Source organism: Rhynchophorus ferrugineus, unplaced genomic scaffold (genome assembly GCF_030347505.1).
Source record: "Rhynchophorus ferrugineus isolate W39M unplaced genomic scaffold, kcgeb_rfMv2 rfM9, whole genome shotgun sequence".
NCBI classification, from domain to species: Eukaryota; Metazoa; Arthropoda; class Insecta; order Coleoptera; family Curculionidae; genus Rhynchophorus; species Rhynchophorus ferrugineus.
The window spans coordinates 30,516,608-30,538,923 of NW_027472588.1; the positions used below are offsets into that span (position 1 = coordinate 30,516,608).

At 31.6% G+C, this 22,316-nt stretch overlaps 1 protein-coding gene across 1 annotated transcript in view; it reads left to right on the forward strand.

The window, feature by feature from the left end:
* CadN (neural cadherin) overlaps nt 1-22,316 on the forward strand; it is a 953,627-nt gene that overhangs the window by 188,014 nt on the left and 743,297 nt on the right. The window contains exons 4-11 of the mRNA XM_076414423.1: nt 5,346-5,565; nt 8,840-9,058; nt 9,134-9,350; nt 18,454-18,547; nt 18,605-18,816; nt 18,885-19,041; nt 19,780-20,063; nt 20,134-20,406. Coding sequence (XP_076270538.1) covers nt 5,346-5,565; nt 8,840-9,058; nt 9,134-9,350; nt 18,454-18,547; nt 18,605-18,816; nt 18,885-19,041; nt 19,780-20,063; nt 20,134-20,406 — 1,676 coding nt within the window. The remainder of the gene's footprint in view (nt 1-5,345; nt 5,566-8,839; nt 9,059-9,133; nt 9,351-18,453; nt 18,548-18,604; nt 18,817-18,884; nt 19,042-19,779; nt 20,064-20,133; nt 20,407-22,316) is intronic.

Here is a 22,316-nt window from a genome sequence, read left to right on the forward strand (position 1 = left end):
ATGAGCTTCATAAAATATGCGAACGTAAAAAACATACAAATTTTAATATTCAAGATGTCTTACATTTTAAGATCGTACGATATATATGAAGCTTTCGTTTTTACATTTATGAAATAGAAAATAATCAAAAAATTTAAAACATCACTTGCTTGTTGCAGCTTCTGGATTACAAGCTTCACTTTCAGTAAACAAATTGCAGTTTAGGAGTAACGTTTAGGGTTTAGGAGTTTATGAGATGAAAATAGTGGACATTCCATATTGAAAATACTGAGATAACGAACCGAAACCGAAAATAACACAACAATAATATTTATAGATATTAGATGTCAATCAAGAAGTTAAAGCTAATAATGATGACCTGACAAATGAAGACATTGAAACTGGTAATATATTTCGTATATCGAAATTAATTCAAAGATTACAGACGATGTTACTTTTATATGCAGTTGTAAACAGTATTAAAAAGGATATATCAAATCAAAAGTATTTTTTTATTATTTAATTAATACATTGTTACTAGTCGTTTCCGTCTAACCTACAATTTGTCTTTATGATAACTTAAATCTAGGTATATAACTAGAAGGACCCATCGGCCCTATCTCAGTCTCTGGTGTAATAATGTTTATACATGTCACTGCTGTATTTTTCATATATAACACTACAAGAGATCAGACGGTTTGATTCGTTAGAGTCTGTGTCCTGTTCTGGTGGTATCCAAAAGCTGCAATACTTAAATATTCTCATGAGAATGGAGTCTTTCCTCATGCTCCCTTCCAATGCTCTTGATTTCATGACAGACTGTGAGTATCTGAAGGTCTCCATGTAGGAATCAGTCCTATAGTATTTGGGTGCGCCCACAATACCTCTCAGGACTTTGTTCTTTGTTTTCAAGAAAACTTTTATTTACGTTACCCTTTGCAGAACATCCCCATAATTGAACTCTTTATGTCCATATAGGCTTCAGTATTTGCTTATATAGTAGCAATTTATTATGTACTGACAATTGTGATTTTCTTCCAATTAGCCAGTACATTTTGCTATATTTCAATTCCAGTTCTTTTATTTTCTTTTTTATATGTTCCTTCCAGCAGAGTTTTGCATCAAGTTTCATTCCGAGATATTTAGCGTTGTTTCTACATGGAATGATAGTATTATTTAATGTTATTTGTGCTTGTACGGTCTCTTTATAGGTGAAGTGCACATGTACAAATTTACTTTCCAAGCTTGCGCCCAATTATTTATATTGTCACTTGCCTGTTGCAATTTTCGCGATGCTTCTTCACTACTGTCTTCGACAGCTATAATCGCAGAATCATAAGCAAATGTAGCCATCGTAATATTCTCCATTTATGGTATATCACAAGTGCAGATTAAAGATGTAGAGATAATGCATTGATCCTAGTACACTTCTTTGTGATACACCTTTAGCTTCTTTTATTGTAGAGTAAGCTTCTTCTTGTTTGACTCTAAACATTCTGATTGCAATGTACGATTTTAATAGTTCCGTGTGTTATATATACGATTGTACATTTTCTGTAGTTTATGGACATGGCTTTCATGTCAAACCTTATGGAAGGCTTGTGCTGCATCTAAGAATATAACATCGTTATTCTGTGGACCTAGTCAATTGTTGAATGTTTGATAATAAATCCAATCTGGTGTGTTGGTATTATTTTTTTTCTCTGTATCGGATGAAGGCACGATGAACGAAACAGATTCCAAGCAGTATAAAAGACTAATTTCAACCACTGTGCATTTCTAATTTAATTTAATAAATGGTCGTTAACGGACAAAAATAATAAAATAATGTATTCATTGAGTATTTTGAAAACTAGAACCAATTTAAAAAAACGTGCTGCTGATTTGAAGTCTCCCAATTTACCTTTTAGTGTCTCGGGATTCAAAACCGTGAATATTTGTGTATTTTCTCTAGAGAGCATTTTCAATTTTCTTTCTACAATAAAAAGTATCTATTTAATATTTTGTAGCTACGTAATCAGATATAAACATCCTATAAAACAGCAAACTCGCGTATTGTTATCAATAAAAACAGAACCATTTTAAAAACGTTCCCGAAGTGCGTGTGTGTGTCTTTTTTATTATTTTCGGGAATGTCGTTCCCGCTTCGAATATCGAGCTACACGAAATCATTCCATTATCCAATCTAACACCGTTTTTTTCGCGTGAAAAACACGTCCCTCGCCGAGAAAACAAAGATGTAATTCGACCGAGGCTGCCTTGCATTTCCATTTATACGAAGAACGCCGTATTATAAATTGCGCGTCCCCTTACGTCGGTTCGGTTCCTTTTTATGTCCACCCTCTGGTTCGGCAGTGGAGGTTCGCCGTTCCTCCCGTTTATTTTTACTGACCTACATTACGGAATGCGGCTTCGGTGGTGGGCGAAGGGGCGAGCGGTGTGCGGTCCACGGAAACTTACGTTCTCTACTTGTGGGTTATTTTAATTAAATACGCTTGAAAGCGAAGGGTTGGCAAAACGAGGGGGGATGGTAGAAAAATTACCTTACCTGCATGAGGGAATGCAGATAAAAATGAGATGTGTGCGGAATGGTTCGTGCATAATGTGGTTGCATAATGGACTAGATGACTTGATACGAGGGTCACTATTTATATTTCGGGAATAGGAAAAAAACAAATAGTTAAGCTGTGAATATATTTTTATTGTTTTTCAAAGTAGTCGCCATGATGATCGATATACTTTTGCATACGCTTAAGCCAAATTTCAAAACATTTATTCCATTCCGAATGAGGTATCTTTAAAACATGATTTTTGAATGCTTCAATAGCTTCTTCGGGCGATGAAAATCGTTGACATCGTAGTTTATTCTTCACGGATGGGAACAAAAAGAAGTCATTGGATGCCAAATCAAGGCTGTACGGCAGATGATCCATCAATTCGATGTTTGGAGTGCTTAAATAGTCTCTTGTTTGAGCTGACGTTTGAGAGCTCGCATTGTCATGATGAAGAACAATCCGGCTTCTCTTGTTTGTTTTCCTTATTTCACCGAAGACTTCTGGTAAACAAGTGGTTGTATATCAATCAGAATATACTGTTCTACGATCCTCTAGAGGCAACTTTTGTTGGATTTGGTTCATTTTTGAACACCCATACAATCGACTGCTGCTTGCTTTCGGGCTCATCCGAATATATCCATGATTCGTCACCTGTCACAATTTTATAAACGTTTTTCGAAGCACCGCGATTGAATTTCTTAAGCATTTCTTTGCATCAATCGACACGAGCCTTTTCTTGAGTTATTGTAAAATTGTGTGGAATCCAACGCATAACTTTCCTACAGTTAAGTCTTCATGTAAAATCGCATATATGCTGGTGGAACTAATTATTACGGATTTCGTACATAGCATCGATGTTTTCTGGCACAACAGCCGATTTTTGACGACCTTCACGAAACTCGTCGGACAGCGAACTATGACCACGATTGAATTTTCTAAACCAACGATGTAGGGTGGTTTTTGATGGAGTTTCATTGCCAAAAGTCAAATTAAGTTGATTGGTGTACTTTTGTTGTTATAATCCACGTCGAAAATCATCGCAGGAAAATGTTCACGATTCAGTTCAATGTTTTGCGGAGACGAAACTTTCAACTAAATGTAAAATAAAGAAATAGCGTACGTGTGACAAAATGTTCTGAGTACGTGTATAGTCAAAAATGTCAAACTTTACGATGGAACCATCAGATAAACTCACATGACAACAGTGCTGCCAATTTCCGAAATACAAATAGTGACCCTCGTACTGAATATTGATTTATAATATTATACTATAGAGAGATTATTACAATATTATTTTTATTAATGCATTTATGTTAAAATTAAAACTGGGATTAGTAAAATTTTACCAGAGATAAAAACACAAAATTCAAAAAATCGTTACGTAAAGTCAAGCACCAATCAGAAGCGCTACCATACATTAACGTCACTTACTATTTCTTAACCATCATTTTCGCATTCCAACGTTTAAACATTTTATCGCGCTTCGATTTTATTTTGATTTTTAACATATATTTGGTTAGAATGTCCATTTTGTGCTACCAAGAAACCAGAATTGATTCGTCGATAGTGACTGTCACGGAAATAATCTATTTAAATATTTTTGGACGCCCAAAAGAGATTGTTACCGACGAAAACATTTAAAAAATCCACAAAATGATTTTGAATGACGAGTTGATGGTTCGGAACAGTATTTGAAGATGATCAAGCATAATAAACCCAAGATTTTGCATCGATATGTGACAATGGATGAAACATGACTCCATCATTTCACTTCGAAGTCCAATCGACAGTCATTAGCGTGGACTGTACACGATGAACCCGCTCCAAAGCGTGGGAAAACGCAACAGTCGTCTGGCAAGGTTATGGTGCCTGTATTTTGGTGTGCCCATAGAATAATTTTCATTGACTACCTTGAAAAAGGAGGACCATCAACAGCGACTATTACATAGCGTTATTGGACCGTTTGAAGACCTGAAATCGCCGAAAAACGGCCGCAATTGAAGAAAAATAAAGTGCTGCTTCACCAAGATAATGCACCGTATCACGAGCGAGTGAAAACGATGTCAAAAATCGATGAATTGGTCTTCGAATTGCTTACTCATCCACCGTATTCTCCAGATCTGGCGTCCAGCAACTATTTCCTGTTCTCAAATTCTTCAGATCTTAAAAAGAATACAGGCTGGGAAGAAATTTTCTTCGAATGAAGAGGTGATCGCCGAAACTGATGCCTATTTTGAAGCAAAGGACAAATCGTACTACAAAAATGGCATCGAAAAGTTGGAGGGTCGCTACCATCAATTACACTTGAAGGGAATTACACCACATAAATGAGATAACACGACTCATAGTCAAATTGGAGAAAGTTACTTCGTGGTAGAGCAAGGTCTTCAATTATGGTGTGTAGATATTATTGGCAATCGTTTTTTCAATTCACTTTAATCAAAGTTATATGCCTTTAACAACTGATACCCTTCCACTGAATAATGAACACACATGCACACAATTGCCACGAAATTATATATAGTGTATAATTCTTTGGATATTTTAAAAGATTTTCGCCTTTTTTTTCACGCAGATAAAATAATATATTTTCAATCCCATTCAACGAAAATTTTCGTTTTTCCTGTATGATATATTAAATTTTGTCTAACTGTTTCTCGTCCCTTTTTCTTATTCTAATTTGTACTAACGTTTCATTACTTTTCTTTTGTTTTAAAATCTAATATTTTTATAAGTCCATATATCAATATAAGTAAAAAAAAATTATCAATCAAAAAATACGTTGTTTTAAGTTATTTTATTCATTTCCAGATACGGACAATCAGAGGGTTATCATCCACGTGCGTGACGTCAACGATGAACCTCCATATTTCATCAATCGTCCGTTACCTATGCAAGCCGTGGTACAACTGAATGCCCCACCAAATACTCCCGTATTCACCCTGCAAGCTAGAGATCCTGATACCGATAACAACATCCATTATTTCATTGTGCGAGATCGGACAGGCGGTCGATTTGAAGTTGATGAAAGGTAAGATATCGGGTTATGGGACGTGTCCAGATCGATAGATTAGATAATCTGTTATCTTTGATGGGTCTTGTAGATTAAATACGAATCTTAATTTAATATAGAGTGTAACTATCAATATTTCTATTTATTTTATTATAAATGTCCACCTTAAATATAGTATAAAGCTACAAAATATAGTTTCTCGTTTTGCCGCACATTCGCCCAAATGAAAAGATTAATTATAAGTTCTGATTGTATTATTAATTATTGCAATTGTATAGTATATCTGTAAATGTACAATTTTGTTCCTAAATTGGTATTTTTATTTAATTTCAATAATGAACATTCCTAAAGCTGTAACTATTTAATGCCTAAATGTCTTAAAATAATTTTATTTAATGGTTTTTTCGATATTTCTGGCGCATTCGCCATTAAATAGAAAATATTCAGAGCTCACAATTGTTCGTTAAATTTAAAAACTTTGTGTCGAAGTTTAATTATTTGAATGAGGAATAACGAATTTTCTTGTGAAACTATTTTTATAATATTTAATCGAAAAATACTGGAAAATATTCTGGTATAAATGCATTGTATCCAGAATGAATTATCATTTGTAAATTTGTAAATCTAAATAACCAGTTTGCGTTTTATTTCAAAGGTCTTATTGCGTTTCGAACATAGTAGTATATTGAAAATAATATTTATAAATATATTGAATTTTACGGATGTAACATTTTTTGAAAACATATTTAAAAATCTTTTTCAGGATACATATATAGATCAAAAGTAAATATGTTTTCCATTTATTTTATCTTTCGTATATATTTTTCTATATTTTTAATTAAAAAATGATGCTTCGTTTATTAATCGCTTGACAATTTCGGAGAAAAAACAAAGAAAACGCGATTAAAACAAAATTCCTCGTCGAATAGCTCCATCACTCTTATAAACTCGTTGAGCTTACATGCTCCAAACGCATAAATCTATGGACTGTTATCGTTCAGATGACATATTAAAACGCCCAGAACATCAAGTGTTAAATCCATTAGAATGTTGGAATTCCATTTCTCCAAATAGAACGTTTATTTATGGTCTTTGTTTTTAAGTAATTCTCTATCTGCTATTGGAATCGTTTGAATGCCATGAAATTAAAATAATTGCGATTCGATCCATACGAAAACTATAGTCTGTTTAAAGTTTATTTGTATGTGCGTCATAGAAATCTGTAACGTCAAAAAGTTGCAATGTTGCCGCATTAACTTTGAGTTTTAGTTCGGTTTACCTTTGGCATACAACAAAATTATAATCTAAAAAAAATAATTTAAAAAAATACTGTTATCAAATCTAATTTATTTTAACATTATAATACATCAAATGCTAATAGTTTGTAGGTTAGATTTATAACATTACCTTTATTTTACATTACACCTAAATAACAATTATATATCAAAGTAATATACGTTACTTTCATTCGAGAGTATATTTACCTTTTTATGTTTAGTTCTTGTTTCCTTCGATAGTGTTTTTACTTGTCAATTCATCTTGCTCCCTGTATTTATTTCTTCTGCTACTACCTGTGTGTACCATTCTTGATAAAATTAATTACTGAATTCTGCCTAATGTATTTATCAAATCTATAAAACATTTAGTATTCATTCTTTCCTCATGCATTCTAACCTAATACTCATATTTAATTCTGAATAATTACAATCATATCTTTGCACACAAATCTTTCACGCCCTACTATTTTCTACAGTTACATTTTATTAATCATGTACATACCTTTAGTTATTTCCATTCTCATAACTCTGTCTCATGAATTTCCAGCATTACACAGCATTGTCATATATCCTGCAAGTTTCCTTTAGTTACTTTCACTTTCCGATTAACTGTTCAAAGCAATCACTAAACTGTTAATTTCCAATCTGTCTAAAACATGTTCACGGTTCACCATTTATTAATTACTTCCTCTGTATGTCTTATCGAGTTCATCCAAACCGAATTTTTTCCACCAGGGTGTTATGATATGGTGCACTGTTCAAAATAATAACTGATGGTTCCTCCAGGTTTTTTAACAATTGATTTTCAAACCATCACTAAAACATATTATGGTTCATTTATACATGGTAGTCGCCCACGGATTTGGAGGAAAACACTAATTCTGTACCAGGAATAAAATCATTCTTATTCCCTGCAAGAATAACAATATATCTGCAATAAATATTATGATCAACAAAACCGAATCAAATGCTATTGTAATTTTTATTTACTGTCTTGTCGAGAGTGCCCCAACGAACCATTTTCCCAAGTTCCATTAAAATATACAAATTCAAATAATTTATCTTCCTTGATTTTATTGTACGCCTATAATAGATGAATTCTTTTTAGGGCAATATCTGAAAGTTGTATTAGACCTCTTCGAGGGTTATCTTTACAGCATTTAAATCCTATGCCCTGTAAGAATGTACGAAGGGATGTTTTATATCCCTCAAATAGCTGCATGTTCCTAACACTTTTTATTCTAAAATAATTTTATTAAATTATGTTTATATCGATAAAATATTTTGTGTAGTCACTGTTCTTACAGATTTCGTATATTTTATCTCGAATAGAGGCAATATCAAGATGGTCAAGATTCGTCAACCACTTCGTATATAGACGGGTTTTCTTGGTTGAATTTAACCTATTGTTCTTCATTTTGTAAGCGATGTTATTCACAGTACCCACACTAATATTCAGCGCAGCAGCAACACGCTAAAAGCATTTTCAATAAAATTGCAGCAACTTACAATATTTAATATCATCACTAATTACCGCTCTAAGAGAATTTACTGTCAAAAGGGGGCCTTCATTATTTCGTTCCTTTTCAAAATATCTTATTAAAGCCGCAATCAATGTGCGACCCTGAATATCTATTGCTTTCGGCATTTTAACAAAGTGATAAAATATATTAAAATTTTGCATAATTTTGCGTACATCTGACAACCGAACGATGTTGACAGGCTGATTCGTTTACGTGTTCGAGCTAATTAGAGAGCATTTTGTCTCTTTTTAACTAGAATAAAATGAGAAAATATTGTCTGATTCTAAGACGAATTTACAAATTGTGGCAGGCAATACATTAAACATATTAATGACCTCTATACAAATAAATTTTGAATAGACTGTTTATACTTTCGTTAGTTTGATCTAGCAGGCTATTTGTAGATTACTAGAGGCCACTGGAATTTCTTTATTATTAATTATATTAATACTGAAATGTTTGCAACATGTATTTATGTTTTTTCCATATTAGATCTGGAGTTGTTCGAACCAGAGGCACTGATTTGTTTCAACTGGATATGGAATATGTATTATACGTGAAAGCTGAAGATCAGAATGGTAGATTAGACGACAGGAGGTTCCAGAGCACGCCTGAGGAACGCTTGTCGATTGTCGGTGGAAAACGAGCTCCACAATTTTACATGCCGAGTTATGAAGCAGAAATCCCGGAAAATCAGAAGAAGGATTCAGAGTAAGCATAGTTTTAATTAAGCAGCGTTTTCAATCGACCGAATGAATTTATGAATACTAATTAATAAATTTGTAGTATCATTTCGGTGAAAGCAAAATCGTTTGCTGATCGTGAGATTCGGTACACGCTCAAAGCTCAAGGACAAGGTGCTGGTACTTTTAACATTGGCCCAACGAGCGGTATCGTGAAATTGGCGAAGGAGCTTGATTTCGAAGATTTGAGACAGCCACATGTTTATTCCCTGGTTGTCACCGCCACGGAGGATTCTGGCGGATTCTCTACTTCAGTTGAAGTGAGTAATTATTTTATTCTTATTAGTAAGTCTCTTTATTGATACAAAAACTACATAAAACGTCAAAGTTTTTAGCGTTTTATTACCATATCAATGTTATAAGTAAAATAAGTGAGTACGTTAAAGGCAAAACGATATTTCCTATGAAATATATTAGGTTGTAAATTAATTTTCAGAGTTCTTTGAGAGTCACTGTTTTTTATGAATCATTTTGATGAGTGTTAAAAATATTTTTTCGCAGTTTTAAAGATTTTAAGTTGTGACCCAACAAAAAATATTATCGAAATATTTACTTTATCTGTTTAATTCAAATAAAAGTGATCTGAAAGACGATATCTATGTTATTATTAATATATAAGAAGAAAGTTGAAGGTGTTGAAATGTTAAAGTTGATACAGAATGGAATTAAAAATCCACAAAGTTTAAAAATGAAGGTTGGAATCATTGGATTGTGTTTGAGCAGTTTTTCCTCTTAACATTATTTTCTTAGTTTCTCAAGAAAGGAGCTGTTATTTAGTCGATCATATTTATGTAATATGATTATATGAATTAATGAAAATATTTTTGATATATAATAAATGACATTATATATTTTATATTTATAAAGTTAGAAATGTTGACTCAAAAAAGTTTGAAAAAATAATTTTATTAAATGTAAATAAAATATCAAAACAAAAATAATAGCTAAATAATTTATTTTAAAACCCTAAGTAAATGTTTGGAAATATCCTATTTTTAGTTGACATAAAATGCTGTAATAAATATTTTAATAAACATTGGTTGATATGGCGTTTTTATATTATTTTTACCGCGTTTCTTATAATAATAATCAGTAAAATTACTAGTTTCTTATCAATTGTCCACGTGTTTTATGACCACAAAGACTACGTCACCAATTGTTGGCTCCTTAGAATTAGAGGTTTTGTTCGTTGTTTTATATTGTATATAATTTAATCTTTTAAATATTTAATACATTTTGAAATCAAATTTCACAAAGTATTAGTTTAGAAATGGATATGAGGAAATAGTATGAAATGGCAAAATGGAGACAAATTTCTTTTAAACAGCGGATTTTTATCTCTATTTTGAGACAGGAGGAGATATTTTACATGCCAAGAGGTTGAGGTTTTATGTAAAGAGGTGTACGTTACATTCTTGCACAAAACAAGCTACTGGAGAAAACCATCAGAAGAAATCTGACCTCCCAAATCTACAACAAATTAGGAAGATAAGTTTGATAATAAAATCGACACACTTTGTCTCAAATTACTGTTATGTTAAATAAAACACACAGAAGAGCAAAATTATAGAAAGTAAAGAATCATTGCTCATCGAGCTCAGCAGGGCTTATTGAATACCTACATTGTCAAAAGAAGGTATTGGATTCTTAATACTTAAATAAGTTAATAAACAGAATGAGTAGAATTGGTGAGCATATATATAAAAATAAGAATGACCATATTGATGAGGCCAAACTTCTTTTTATTTGTGTTAAATACACTTAATTAATTTCAATTAAATACTTGTCTAAGCTTTGATTGAAATTGTTGTTTCCAAAACTATTGAATAGTAGTGTATATTATCAAGTTACATGTATTAAATTTACGTTGAATTTTTCTTTTTACCATTCATGAGGTACTTAGCGCGTTTTATTATTCTGTAGAATAATAAAACGAAAAAGAAACGTAGAATAGTCCCAATCAATATAAATAAAATTTATATTGTATAAATATATAATAGAAGAAGCTCAACTAAAAGTTATTCCTTGCCCTTTAAAACTTCTATTTCTCCTAGTTATGTTGGTATTGATACATGAATACTGGATTGGAAGACTTATATTGCTGCATTAACTTAGAATTTAGGTTTACAACGTTTGCCGGTTTGTAATTTCTAATTATTATTACTAATATTTTGAAGAATTTTGCAGACTTACGGTCGACCAGTATAACCACAAATCGAATTTTATAAACTAATTCAGTTACATATTCCGATACATCAGACATCAGTCTTTTCAACTATGGTAAAATGAGAAGGAAAAATCCACTCCGAGTTTAAAATTACATTTTATATTTTTACAATCTGCATTTGGCACTATATTCATCATCATCTATGACATGCATTGACTATTTTATTGGAAGGAATATAGATATGGTAATTTCAATATGGAAGCTAAAGAGTATCATTGATATATATTCAAGTTAAACTCAAGAATATGTTGCAATTACATTGTATAAAGAGAGAAGCAGCAGATCTGATAGCCAGGAAGTGATATAAAAAAGGAGGAAATTAGATATTATATGATTTAAGAAAAAACATTGTGCCATTTAGAACTAAATAATACACCTGATATTTATTAAAAAATTTAAAAATTTTGTTGTTTATGGTAATTAGTTAGTATATATTTGCTTGAAATATATAGCCATCACATATTTCCTTAGCAAGGAAACAATATTATTTATTTATGTTTACGTAAAGTTTCAGTTTTTGCTATGTGGCAATAAATACGAGTAGATTTATTATAATTTCTGTTATAACGCGGAAAATGTTACCGGAACAGTCTGATATGTCGGGAACAAATAGTCCTGTAAATTTATTTGCGTTAGTGGAAGTTAAGGTAAACTACAAACTAAAACGTTTGAAGGCTATTTGAATGAAACTCTAATTTATTCAGGATTATTAATCTTAAGACCAATTTTTCTACGGTATAATTTAACGGCATTATTCATTGAGATTTATCGTCCAAGTTATGACGCGTTGGAGGTAAACACGGCTTTTTGTAATCGAATAAGTCAGTAAGCATATAGTTTGCATGGTAATTTGCGTAATGTTTGCGATTTATCAAGTCGGTTTAAACGATTTTATGATTCCTAAGTGGTTTGAGTCTCACAACTACTAAAACCATTGGGTAAATATTTCTTTTGTAAATATTTCCATTAAATCGAATTTTAAATTATGTTTCTTATTATATTTTTATTGTTCACGAATAATAACACCTGGAAAAGGAAACGAATTGCTCAAAGCCATTAACCTTACAAATTGTAATTAACATTCAGGGCGCGAACCCACTTACTGGCCCACAGACAGTAATAAAGTCCCATACCTGCTGGATTTCTACATTACAAAAGGCATCTCATTAAATCAAATTAGTACAGAAAGCTTCTGCGATCTAACATCTGATCACACTCCAGTATTGTTAACACTGGGCACGACAATCCTAAGAAAAGCAAAAAACCTCTTACCAACAAATATACTGACTGGGACAAATTCAGATTAATACTGCAGGAACAAATCAGTTTAAAAGTAAGACTTAAAACTATAGATGATCTTGAGCAACAAACCAAACATATAACTGAACAAATTCGGTTAGCTGCAAAAGATGCTACTCCAATAGCAAGGGAGAAATCAGAATATGAAGTACTTTACCCCATCGAAATTAGAGAAATGGTAAAAGAAAGGCGAAAAGCTAGAAGAGTATGGTATAGAACCAGAAATGCTGCTGACAAAACTACGTTTAATAGAATTAGTAATCGGACGAATCAAAAGATCAAAGAATATAAACAGAATTGCTTTCAAAAATATGTAAGTGAATTAAGTCCACAAGCAGACAAAGATTATTCGCTATGGAAAGCAACTCGAAGATTTAAAACACCAATTATTCGAGTACCGCCAATTAAAAATGATCGAAATGAATGGGTTCGACGCGACAATGAAAAAGCTGAAGCTAAGTATTATTTCGCTACTACCTGCAATATCAAAGCTATTTGAGAAAATGACATTTAAAAATGTTAAACATTTGGTAACAATACCAGATTTCCAGTTTGGTTTTCGAAATCACCATTCAACAATCGATCAAGTGCACAGAGTAACTGCGGCTATTGAAAGAACGTTTGAGGAAAAGACATACTGCCCTGCAATATTCCTGGATGTCTCACAAGCTTTTGATCGGGTTTGGAATTTGGGATTAATCTGTAAGATGAGCAAATTGTTACCGCGTAACTATTGTCAATTGCTGGAGTCATATTTAGTCAGAAGAAAATTTACAGTATCGCAACGAAATGGCGTTCTCGGCATTTAAAAATATCTCGGCTGGAGTTCCACAAGGTAGTGTCTTAGGACCTCTCCTGTATCTGCTCTACACTGCTGATATTCGAACAACAAAAGAAACACTTCTTGGAACCTTTACTGATGAAACAATTATTATGACAAAATATATATATCTGCCTAGGGCAATAGAAAAAGTGCAAGTGGCAGTCAACAAAATCTACAAATGGGTGAAAGATTGGAAAATTCAACTTAATAGCTCCAAATCTGTCCACGTTAATTTTGCATTGAGGCGAAATAATAAAAACTTAATTATATCACTCAATGGATGCCCGATTCCTCAAGCAGAATCAGCTAAATACCTTGGAATCCATCTTGACGGTAGATTAAATTGGAAACATCACGTTAGACAAAAAGAAAAACACATTAGAATCAAAATAAAACAACTATACTGGTTAGTCGGAAGATACTCTCAACTTGATCTAAAATCAAAGAGGTTGATCTATAATACAATTATAAAGCCAATTTGGACCTACGGGGTGCAAATATGGGATTGCACTGAAAATTCAAATCAACTAGTAATACAACGCTGTCAAAATAAGGTTCTTCGACCTGGAAATCAAATGGATTTGCGAAGTTATACAAGATTTCGCCTTGAAACACGAAAGAAGACTACTAAATCATACTAACGTGGAAAAAATCCAACTGCTGGACAGCGCGCAGGATGTCAGGAGATTGAAGCGAACAAAACCATACGAACTTATATTAAGTGTATACATTTGGTGTAAACTATAGCTATAAGTTAATAATTAATAAATAATTATAATTTTATAATTGGGGATACATACTGATGTATTTTCTCGCACTCGTCTTGTTTGTTAATTAATTCAAGTACATAGGAAAATTAGTAATAAATTGATCGTAAATTAAGATTGTACTAAGAGTATCAAATAAAGATGTCATAAAAAAATTATATTTTTATGTAATTTTTGTGAGAGGTTTTAATTTTATTAAATTTCACTATGAAGAGGTATGAAGGGGTAGGTATGAATTTTAGGTATTTTTTTCAAGGGAAATAAAAAAACAAGCAATATTTCTCCCCTACAGTTTTTACTAGCGATTTATTAATGTTTAAAGAATAATCTTATATTGACTCCCCATAATTTCAAATCAACTTTAGGTAAATTGGGTAGGATTGGGAATATTAACGACTAACTAGTACAGATGTTTAAATTTGAGTCTGATCTGCCCATTTAGTTATCTAAAATGATTTTTTCAATTTAATCTACTATCGAGATGGATGTAGACGTATTTTGGTGATTCTGTTTGAGGAATTGGGCACACTCAAGTGATATTCAAGTTATTTGAATATCACTTGAGGGGTGTCTCAGCGCAAAATTGAAGTGTCATATTTCATGAACCTATTTCAAGCTATTCAACTGTATATTCCAGTCCGTAGTCCATTTGAGGATCTCATTGACCGCACTTGAAGTTTTTCTATCGATGTAGGCAGAAATACATTTCTTTCTACAATGATTGTGTCGTCAGCAGATGTTTCAAGTACTGTTTGTGTTATTACGGATATGGATAGTGTAAAGCAGGAATATAGAAAAGTAATATTTCTTTTTCGAGTGGCGATTTCGAAATCCAAACTGAAAATCTGGTAGTTTCAAACATTGATTTTATTATGATAGTTGTCAGCTCTGTCAGTTGGTTAGTTTTTGTAAGCATAAATATTGGTGTTATTATAAAGTAATTGCATAGAAACTCTGAAACTATTGTTTATTTTTACATATCTTGTGGGCTTTCTGTCTTTGTTATGAAGCTTTTTATATTATCAATGTCTATTACATTGCCCAGGTTTCAAAATCTCTTTGTGATATATTTTCATAATGTTCGATTTATAATCTGATATAATCTACTTCAACCTACTAAATAGCAATAATTTCTAAACAGCATTACTTTATCTTATTAATCCTAAGTCTTTTGACAGAAATTTAAGAATTTTCAAATTCAATTTTCGAAAATTCCAGGGTTGGCCGCTCTGAGAACATTTTTCTTTGGTCTCTTGTCTCAGGACATTCGTTTTTGGTTGCTACACCCTAAATATTTGTGCCAAATTTGTATAAACTAGGATACGAGATGTTTCTGCATCTACAAGAATTTTCGAATTATACTTTTTATGTACGCGGTATAATGCATGTTTTCAATGACACCTCTAAGAAATAGTTTAAAGTCCATGTTTCGAATCCAGGAATGTTACTGGTTATTTATTATTAAAAAAACAAGACATACTATATTACTTGCAATTAGTCCATTTAAATTTTGACTTTATAGCGAACGGATAAGGGGCTAGTTTTAAATTAAATCCAGTCTGAATTTTATTTATTTGATAATTATGATTTATGAACTTGCCTCTTATGTTTTTATATATGATTTTTATTATATATATATATATATATATATATATATATATATATATATATCAGACCTTTCTTCCTTTCACTATCAACCATTGACCTATGTTGAAAGAAATGTTTCATCATTTCATCACTGACGTAAAGATCGATGCGAGACAACAAGAAAAAACACACCGGTTGAAAAAAAAATGACCGCATATCTAGGACATCGGGCCGAACTCTTTCTGGATATTTTCGTTATCGATTTCACGTCGTTTTTGGCTGCTTCCAGGAAGATTTATTGGTGGGAGAAGTGGCATTCCGACTATCGCAATCTACAAAGTTCGTTTGTGACTGATCGGATGGATGGAGACACGTGAATGTTTTATGGATTCCGGAGCGATTATCTGCATTTAATGAAATTGTTTCAATCGGAAATGATTAATGTTCATCCAGTTTGTGTTTTATTTACGATAATGATCTTATTTCGTTAATAGCATTGTTTTTGTTGTATTTCTTGACTTCTGTCTTAATACTGTACAATTATTTTTAGTCAAAATTTTCCATTCTTCAATTTGTCTTTTAATATAACATCTTTTATAAGAGACACTTAGTATAGTCTTAATCATAAATTAATTCAGTAATGCTTTTAATTTTCCACTGGATTAATAACAAGCAAGACGAGTGCGGGATAAACAGATCACCATGTATTTCCAAAACTAAAATTAAATTAACACTTAATTTACGTAACACACTTTACGTACACTTTATACAGGTGGTTGTGATTTGCCTTGCTTCAATATTCTAATTTCCTGCGTGTGACACACTGCATATTCGTGTGATTTAGTGTGATCTTCTTTGTGGATTTATTTAAATAAATATATTCCTATAAATAGAACAACTTTGGATTATTATTTGTACCGCTGCATAAGGCTACATAAGTTTTATTATTAACTGACAGATCAATTTCTTTGAACTTAAATGAAGTTGTATCCTTTCACTAACCATAACAGTTCTTTAGTTTCGAGTCTGACTTAATCAGTTTTTTGGTTAAGATAACATTTTCAATATCCAAAGTATCATCGAGATGGATGGTGTGTTATTTCGTTGATTCTGCTTAAGGTATTGGCGTCCCTGAAGTGATATACTCGTATTTAGGTTTGTGTCTTTTCATGTCATACCTCGAGCTATTTGTGATCTTGATGCCTCTTCATATAATACTGTACATTTTCTTTCAAAAAGATATGTGCCTAGCTATTAGCAATAGTTTTCTAGGAACAATTTTCTCACGTGGATTGGTCCCAAATGCCATACACGATCCAACACATCAAGAATATTCAAGGGACGTTCAAGAATACTGCGGGGTAGTATTTATTTTCATCAAATGTCTCTTCAGTAACAGATAGCTTTAAATGATTCTTGTGTTTTCTTGTAATCTAGTTGAATTGAATTTACTATAAATATGTAAATATATTTGCGTCCTCATTTAAACATTTTAAGCGGTCTTTCTCTTGAAGCCGAAACAATTTGGGTTCGGATCCCGTATACACCTCAGACGTTTTTAGCAATGCCGTCAATATGTGGTACAGTTATAAGTTGTTTTTCAGTAATATTCACTTTAATTTTGTTTTGTTTGTTTTTACCTTTTCTATATTTAAGTTTAAGTTTTATTTAAGATAAAATTTCCTCATATTTTTTCTTATAATTTTTATGGTGGTAAATATATTCTTAAATTATATTTATTATTATATTTGAATAACTAATTTTCATATATATATATATATATATATATATATATATATATATATATCTTAGCTTCATCGTATATCTTAGCAATATTACGCTAATATTATTACTTAATATAAAGTGTACTAATAGTTAACTAGTAATTAGAAAAATAAATGTGGACATATGAGGAGGCTTTTATAATATAAATATGACCAGTAATGGCGCATTTATATAGATAAGAATAACATATGATTATTTCTGCCAATGATATGTTAAACATTATTAAACCATTGTATATATTGCTATCTAAAAACAAATAATATTTATAAAATATTCTTCACTTACAGAATCAGCAATATATGACTTTTGAATCAGCAATATTGACTATTTTTCATTCTGAAAGTATATTTTCCAGGAAATATTGCAATTTCTAGACAAAAGAAAAATTAATATTGTTAAATGGTATTTTTGAAAGATTAATAGGAATTAAATATTGTCTGACTACAAAAGAATAGCATAATATTGTTCATAGGTATTATTTCGGATATAATTAAAACAAGAACTCTAAAACCGTGTCTTAATTTTTCAGTTCTCACTAATTCAAACTTGTCCCTCGTAAGACGAAACGAACATCGTCACTATAAAGTACCGTTTTTAAAGGCTCGATTTTAAACGCCCAACAGTAATGTGTGCACAATAAACGCTGGGTCGATAAAACAGCAATAATTAATTATGTTTGTCGATATAATAAAGGGTTCTCGTATATTTCAGCTCTTCCATTGATATTTCCATTAAAATATCAATCGCATAAATTATTATTTCGAAAGCTGTTGTATAGTATCGTTATATAATGCATCCGTTATAAGTTCATCAGTACTAATATTTAATTAAATTTACTTCCTCTCTAATTAATATCGGACTCGTTTATTTTTCAGCTCACCATCCGAGTCACAGATGTGAACGATAACGCGCCGAAATTCGAACTGCCTGATTATCAAGCTCATAACGTCGATGAAGATATTACTCCAGGTATTATTATATTGTTGAAAACAAGAGAGCAACGTTTATTTTTTTCTTATTTCATAGGAACATCGATTCTGAAAGTGAAAGCCATGGATTCGGATTCAGGAACCAACGCCGAAATCGAATATTTGGTGTCCGATGATCATTTCAGCGTTGATCCGAGTGGGATTATCAGTAATAACAAGCAGCTGGATGCTGATAACAACAATGCCTATTATGAGTTTGTGGTTACCGCAAAAGATAAAGGTGAACCACCTAAAACAGGAACAGCTACGGTGAGTATCAGGAAGAGTTAATTGAATATGTCGAAGAAAATCCACTAATGATTTTTTCAATGATGTAGGTTCGAGTGTATACCAAGAATAAGAACGATGAGGAGCCGAAGTTTTCACAACAAGTATACACGCCAAATGTCGATGAGAATGCCGGGCCCAATACCTTGGTTACCACTGTCGTAGCGTCAGATAAAGACGGTGATAATGTCAGATTTGGATTTGTTGGTAAGTATGCAATAAAAGACGAAATAAGGTCCTGAATTTCAGGTTGGTTGATAGACGTCTTTCATTTTTAAGTTATTTTACCATTATTATATAGTATTAGTATTTTTATTTAATTACAAGCTTCAGAATATTTAAATTATTGTTATTGACAGAGTCAGTTCTTTATCCATCAACCATTATGTGGAGACATTACACTTTTAACAACATTTAGATTCTATTCTATCGATATCTATCCATCGAAGTTTACAATGTAATGTTAAAAGTTCTTGGCCTAACACAGAGATGGCGTTCTATCCAGCAATACATTATTCATGTCTGAGTTCAAGTGTCAGTAGTTCATCTAATAAGTGTCAACTTATTTTTAGTATTGATATACTCGAATATCGTTTGGTCACTGACTATTCTTGCTACTTCTATTTAAACCGTTAAAAGTGACTAGCTGGATTTAAACGTAGACGCTCGTCATTGGAACGTGATCAGTGTGAAGGACAGTGAAAAACAGCAATAACATAAGCATGACATGCATGATATTGTGCCGGACGATGATGTGGGAGTATTGGCTATCAAAAAGAAAGGGTGCAAACATTTTCTACAAAGAATTAGACTGATTTCGTACAATTTTTATCTCTACATGCCAAATATTATTTATTATTGATATAAGATACGACAGATACTCGATAATCTTGGATTAGTCTGGTTTTTTATGACAAACTGTTTCTGATCAGTTATTTCTTATAGGTGGTGGTACCAGCTCAGGTCAGTTCGTTATCGAGGAAATAACTGGTGTAATTCGTCTTCATTCCAAACCAATTTCACTTGATCGCGACAAGTACGAACTGAACGTGACTGCAATGGACGACGGTGCGTGTTGCGCCAACGGTGATCTCACGATTCACACCAGCACGGCCGTCGTAGTCGTCTTCATCACCGATGTTAACGACAACAAACCCATCTTCAAAGACTGCGGCACCTATTACCCCAAGGTGGAGGAGGGTGCTCCCAATGGATCCCCCGTCATCAAGGTAATTTGTTTTTACGATCCAGTAAATTACAACCCCATTTTATAATTAAACTAACAATTAAACATTTTAGGTTCACGCCACTGATGAAGATAAAGGCGTAAATGGTCAGGTGAAGTACTCCATTGTTCAACAGCCGAATCAGAAAGGCACGAAATTCACTGTAGATGAAGAGACTGGCGAAGTATCGACTAATAAAGTATTCGACCGAGAAGGCGATGACGGAAAATTCGTTTCCGTGACAGTGAAAGCTACTGATCAAGGAGAACCAAGTCTGGAGGGCGTTTGTTCATTTACGGTTGAAATCACTGATGTTAATGATAATCCACCATTGTTTGATCGTCAGGTGAGTTTCCTTTGCGTCTTTAAATGATCACTAAATATCATATTCATATAATATTACTGCTTTACCCAATTTTTTTCCATATGCTTGTATAAATGTATATTATTGAATCTAAAACGCAAATATGTTATCATTTATAGTATATGGGAATAACTAAGAATATATTTTATTCATAACAAAATAATCTTTTAATATACCTTATCATAGAATACATGTTTATATATAAAACCAAAGACATCAATATCACCTGGTTAATTTTTTTATTTATTAAGATACAGAATATATATATATATATATATATATATATATATATATATATATATATATATATATATATATATATATATATATATATTATGTAGAAGTGACGACTAAATTGTAAAAAAATAACCTTAAAAAAAGTGAAAGAGGATTGTTAGTAGTGATTATTCAGAATATAGTTGACACAAAATTGCTCATTCTTTAGTAGAACTTTAGTAGATTTAGTAGGACAACAGTTTCATACAACAACAACACAGTTCTTATAACTCAACATAGTTAATAGTGGGCTATGGGTTTTGGGTAAAAGTATTTATATCAAGTTTTTTGCTTAACTAATACGTACAATATGTAATAGTCTTCTACTTAAACATGACTACTTTAATAACTTTAATTGTTTTATTATATTATATCTTATCTTGTTATTTATTATATACCTACAATGTGTTTTAAAAGCCTATGTTGATTTATTCGAAGACAACATTTTAATATATTTTATTATCTATACCACACAACTTTTCTAATTTGTTGTATATAGAAAGCTTTATTTGTGTTCAAGTTGATACCCAGGTAATATCTTTAATTTTTTTTTTGACTTGCTGGAATAAGTAAAATATCCACTCTAAGTTAATAGTAATGTAATGACTTCTATTTTGTCGCTTTCGAAAAGGTTGATTAATGGTCGCCTTTTGTTTTCTACTTTTGTTTCTAATTTAACAAAAAAAAAACATTAAATCTAATAGACTTTTTTATTTATAGCACAATTTATTTGTGTTTTTTTTTGTTGAAGTAATCTATCATCAGGTTTTTAGAACACGTCTTTAACTACTCTAGGATTTTATTTATTATGAAATGTTTTGGCTCATAAAATAGGCTTAAAATAACGTGTCATCAATCGAGCATTATGTTCTATAAGTTGGTAGAAGTTAGAGTTTTTGTTTTTAGTATAACTTCACTCAACTTCAATAATTTCATCCCACAGATAGTGTATTCATCCCACGTTTTTATGATTTATAGAATTTATGTAGTCATTGACGAGAAATACTGCAAAATACTTCTCTAGCTTTGATGAAAATCCTTTATCTCCAAAACAGTTTTTGAGGTGTGAAAAAAGCTAGACATTAGATGGAACTAAATATGGCTAATGATTTCAGTCATGATTTAATTTATTTTAAATTTTCTGGTGCGTTATGTCGATGAAAAATTATGTTTCTTTTGTAATTCGTATCTTTATAAATCTGATTTTGTTGTTTCATTAAAACTGTCACACAAAATTGGACATATTTTATTTGATCCATGAAGTTTTTGAAATATCTAACTAAATCTAACTTAATCAATGTTCATATTTTGATTTGGTTTTAGTATTACTAAAATCTAATAGCTTCTTTTTCTTTTTATAGCAGTCATTGTTAAGACATTCTCTGTCGCCGTATTACGAACCAAATATGTCGTTTCGTATTATTAAAGTTCCATGTTATGACGTCTCTCGTTCGTTTCTTATTTTTAATCTTAAGCAAAATCTAAAAAATGTAATTTTGTTTAGGTTTACAGCAACATTTTCGTCTTGGCTCTATTTTTGCTAAAAATAGTCATAAAATAAGAGAGACATAATTTCAATTCTATTTTTCGAAAGTAATCCTTACTGCGACGTTTCT